Source organism: Limulus polyphemus, unplaced genomic scaffold (assembly GCF_000517525.1).
Source record: "Limulus polyphemus unplaced genomic scaffold, Limulus_polyphemus-2.1.2 Scaffold2943, whole genome shotgun sequence".
NCBI lineage: Eukaryota > Metazoa > Arthropoda > Merostomata > Xiphosura > Limulidae > Limulus > Limulus polyphemus.
In genome coordinates this window covers 17604-22602 of record NW_013668553.1, presented here as the reverse complement: position 1 = coordinate 22602, position 4999 = coordinate 17604, and the positions used below count along the sequence as shown (strand labels likewise).

General features: G+C 35.1%; 1 protein-coding gene across 1 annotated transcript in view; it reads right to left on the bottom strand.

Annotated features, from left to right (window-relative positions):
• Window positions 1-4999, bottom strand: part of LOC111087984 — a 23825-nt gene that overhangs the window by 7179 nt on the left and 11647 nt on the right. Inside the window, exon 2 of the mRNA XM_022396605.1 lies at window positions 297-334. Coding sequence (XP_022252313.1) covers window positions 297-334 — 38 coding nt within the window. The remainder of the gene's footprint in view (window positions 1-296; window positions 335-4999) is intronic.

Below are 4999 nucleotides of genomic sequence, written 5' to 3'. Positions count from 1 at the left end.
AGACAGATATTTACTTTTCTATTTTATTTTTTCTTGCCAGTTGCCATTTAGTTGATCAAACTTGAAAATTTGAAAAAAGCACTGTAAAGTGTGAAGTACTTAAATAAGACAATGTTAGTAATATAGATAATAAATTACAGACAAGACTGTCAAACTTTGTAACAAACCGTTGGTAAAACTTCTGTATCTAGATATGTATCGTATCAACTACTATGATGAGATACGCGCCCCTATTTTTTACAATTGTCGATAGATGCTACACAAATATATATCAAATAATAACTATTTCTACTTACCAACACATGAGAAGAACAGTCTGACGTAAGAAGAACAGCTGTCAAAATCAACAAATGACATTAAAGCATAAGGTAAAAAACAAGGAAACAGGATCATCATTTAAACAACATTAGTGTAAAACAGGGCACTCATCGTGACGATGGACAATCTTTCACCAAAGTACAGTTGTAAACTTTAAGAATTGATGAGTGAAAGAAAAAAAAGCTTAATAATATATCAATCACACTATATCTGCTATATTCAGTGCCGACGAGGCCTTTTGTCCAATATCAGGGTTCATCAGGTCGTTTTGAATACGACCGATACAGTAGTGGTTAATGCGTTATTTATATTGTTGTAACATGTTCTGTCGTTGGAGGGTTTCATTTGGATTATTTGGTAAAAACAATGCTAATTCCAGTACACGTAAGGATAACAAATTAATTTATTTCTTCAATAACTTTTTATTGCTACAAACAGTGTTTCTCGCAAAGATAATCGAACGATAAATAAACACACTAACTCACCAAATGACTAGGTAAACGTGATAAATACTACTACTAACACTGAACTGAATCGCTCTTTGATTACATATTAAGTGCTTATTGATTTACTGCTTCACTTTATTTTTATTTATATCGTACTCTTCTTCTACTCACTATAAGAATTTTCCATATCATAACACCCTACCCGCCAGCAAACATCAAAGCTAAAACATTAAAAACATAGCTTACAATATTAGGCCTGGCATGGCTTGGTGATTAATGTGCTCAACTCGTAATCTGCGGGTCGCGGGTTCCATTCCCTGTTATCGAGCATGCTCGCCCTTTCAGCTTTGGGGCATTATAATGTGATGGTCAATCTCACTATTTGTTGGTAAAACGATAGCTCAAGATTAGCGGTGGGTGATGTTGACTAGCTGCCTTCCTCCTAATCTATCACTGCTAAATTAAGGACGGTTAGTGCAGATAGCCATCTTGTAGCTTTGCGCGAAATTCAAACCAAATCAAATAATACTGTCACCACTGTGCTGTAACTGCAAACAGCAAATTATAAAGGATGTCCTAAATATAAAGACATAAAAACAAAAATTTATAACACACACAATAATTGTAAACCCACTGAAACAAATACACAATACATGGAAGTAAACGCACTAAAATCAACCAGAAAAACAGAATTACTGCCGATACCAACGCCATATCCCCTAATCACAGCCTTCATCATTTCTATCATACGCAGAAGCAAGATGTACGCACACTCACATGGTCAAGAAACACCCAAGCCAACAAAACAGATACAGTCTCAACCCATGAAAGCTACTGTACACCAATCAAACACAAGTACAACTCAAGAAAATGTTCAACCAATTAATATCCCGCAAGTTTTTTGTTTTTTGTATTGTTTTTTGAATTTCGCGCAAAGCTACACGAGGGCTATCTGCGCTAGCCGTCCCTAAGACTAGAGGGAAGGCAGCTAGTCATCACCACCCACCGCCAACTCTTGGGCTACTCTTTTACCAACGAAAAGTGGGATTGACCGTCACATTATAACGCTCCCACGGCTGAAAGGGCGAGCATGTTTGGTGTGACGGGGATTCGAACCCGCGACCCACAGATTGCGAGTCGAGCGCCCTAACCTTGCAGGTCGCTCACAACGACCAAACACCGACAAAGACCAGAAGAAGTCACCAAATTGTGTGAATAACAACTGGTATGGTGTGAACTAGATTAAGAGGTTGAAGTGTGATGCTTATCAATTTTACATGAGTCATTTACAGGTCAGAAACAGGGTAAGTATTAATAACACAATATTATCTATTTTAACATCATTTATTTATTATCATTATCAAATCTTACTTAAATTAACATTACTCGTCATACAGAAGAAATAGCAAACTACCAGGCTAGTCTTCGAGTTCCAGGCGCGAATCAAGCAAACTGCGTCAACTGAGAAGATTACATTATTAGTTTTAAGAACTTAAAACTGAAAGTAAAGAAGAAATAAAAAATATGTAAAAGACGCTACATCTGTTATATTCAGTGCCGACGAGGCTTTTTGCCCAATACCAGAGCCCATCAGGGATATGACAGACACAACAGTGATTGAGACGCTATTTATATTATCAAATTGCATGAACAACAATTGTTATGGAGTAAAATAGATCAAGTAAGTGAAGTGTAACTTTTATCAATGTTATATGAGTCACAATGTTATATGTGTCAGTTACAAATCATAACTGGGGCAAGGATTAATAACACAAAATTTATTTATTGAATACAGATTTAGTAGGCTTGACGTGGCCTAGTAGTAAGCGTGCCGAGCTGCGGATCGACAGGTCCTTGGTTCGAGACGAGATGTATTGGAATTCGCACTTTTTAGTTGTGAACATGTTATAAAAGATGGCAATTATCTGGTTCAAAGATCCGGACAAAGCCCTTATAGCAGCAAGGATGCTTGACTGGCTGTCTTCCCTTTGGTCAGTAACTGAAAATTAGGGATTGATATAACTTTACGGTGCTATTCAGATTAAATATTCCAGTTTCAGATGTAATATATCTTGCTTCATTGAAACAATAAGTTACATATTATCCATCCGGGAAACGCTGTTGATAAAAATCAGTTCTAATGACCAACATTTACATAAAAACCCAGAAGTTAATATAAAGCGAAAGAAACTGGTTGTATTACATTCAACATTAGATCACTACTTCGTTTCTTGATGAATCTGTAAATTAAAATAACAAACAAACAAGTACTTATAACACTCTTTGTGGTAACATAAATAAATGGGTGCATTTGAAATAAAGTTTATTTCATGAAATACTGCTTTTAAGAGCTTTTAACCGGGCGAATTAAATTTTAGGTTCATATTTGTTAATGTCACGAACAGAGGATTGGTGATAACTAAGCACTTATATGCTTGTTGTTAAAATTTTTAGCAAAAGATAATTTAAAAATAAACTACATAAAAGCAGATTTACAGTGTTCTTTTACCCTCTTTATAAGACCAGAAATAAATAAATAAACAGGAAGGAGAACAAACCCAAGACATGAGAAATAACTAACGCTATTTCATATATTTGTGGCAAAGCTACTAAAACTGCAAACGTCCCTAATTGTAAACGATTGACCAGAACGAAGGCAGCCAATTAGCAGCACTATATGCAGACGTCTGTAATTGTGAACTATTGACCAGAACGAAGGCAGCCAATTAGCAGCACTATTTGCAAACGTCCCTAATTGTGAACTATTGACTAGAATGAAGGCAGCCAATTAGCAGCACTATCTGCAAACGTCCCTAATTGTGAACTATTGACCAGAATGAAGGCAGCCAATTAGCAGCACTATTCACGCTAAGGGATTGACTGTCACTTTTACAATCCATCCAGAGCCTAAAATGGAGGAATATTTTATGGTATCGAACGACTCTAAACCCGGCTTGCCAGTCTCGAAATTCAGAGCTCTACCACAGGGCCAACACGCGCCACGTTATTTTATGAATTTGATAGAGTAAATTAGACTCCAGTTTTAGTTACTTTTCGCATAGTACATATAAATGCAATGAAATAAATCTTGCTTGTTATTTGTTATGTTTTTATTATCATTATGTACACACACTTAGATGAAATTCCGTCGGTACTGCTTTTCCCCCAACCTGCATGCCTTCCATCGTACTATCAGGAGAAACGTCACTACTTAGAGAATCTAAACAATTATTAAACATTATTCAAATGAAACAATAAAAGGCCTAAAGTAATTAGGTCTTTTTGGCAACAAGATCATGATGAGAAGTTATTTAGCAACTTCGATGTAAATTATTATTAAAGCAATCAGGTGGTCTCATCTGGCTATGTAATTTATATGATTGGTCAATAATGATTAATGTATCCAAATGAAGCGTTTTATTGGTTGATGCGTGTCATCGATACAGCCCTTGATATAATGTCGTTTTGTCATTCAACAGAATGAAAAGCAAAAATAAAATAAAGACATCTGAGATAGATTATAATTACTAATTATTTTTTTAAATTTAGTTGCCTGTTTAGTATGCATTTCTTTCTTTACTAGCACCAAATCAATGCCTGTATCTATTTGTGTTTTAATAAATTATATTACAATTTACACACTTTTTCTTGTTGTTGAGAATTTCACCTTTGTGTATACAGCAATAAAGAATCAAGCATACAAAGTGTTTTTACGTTAAAAATAAAAGCTGATGTCCATGTACAACAATCTCTTAATGTAAATGAAAGCAACAACAAAATACCTGTAAACAACGAAACAAAAACAAGCATAGTTCTCGTCGTTTTGAATAGATTTACGGTTTAGGTCGAACTAAGGCTATGATGTCACTTAACTAAAATGTCTATTGATGATATCGGAAACACCAACACAACCCTTGACTTCCGCATTTGAAACTTTACTCTTGGAGCCACTATTAGTCCAAGAAAGATTAATTGAATCTGTAAGCTTGTTTTTCACAGTTATTCGAAACACAGACAGTTCTTTTTGACCTACATTTTAAGCGTACTTAATGTAATTAAAATAAACCAAGACGTCAGAAATTACCTAATGTTCATTATTACCCACATCGACCGGTGTAAAGTGTATAAATGAATTGGGAAACCAGCAATTCTAGGCATACTGTTACGTTTCCGTTTGTTAATTGATTTTTCCGTAACTTTGTTCCGATGAAACTTTGACGACACAAGTCTTTACT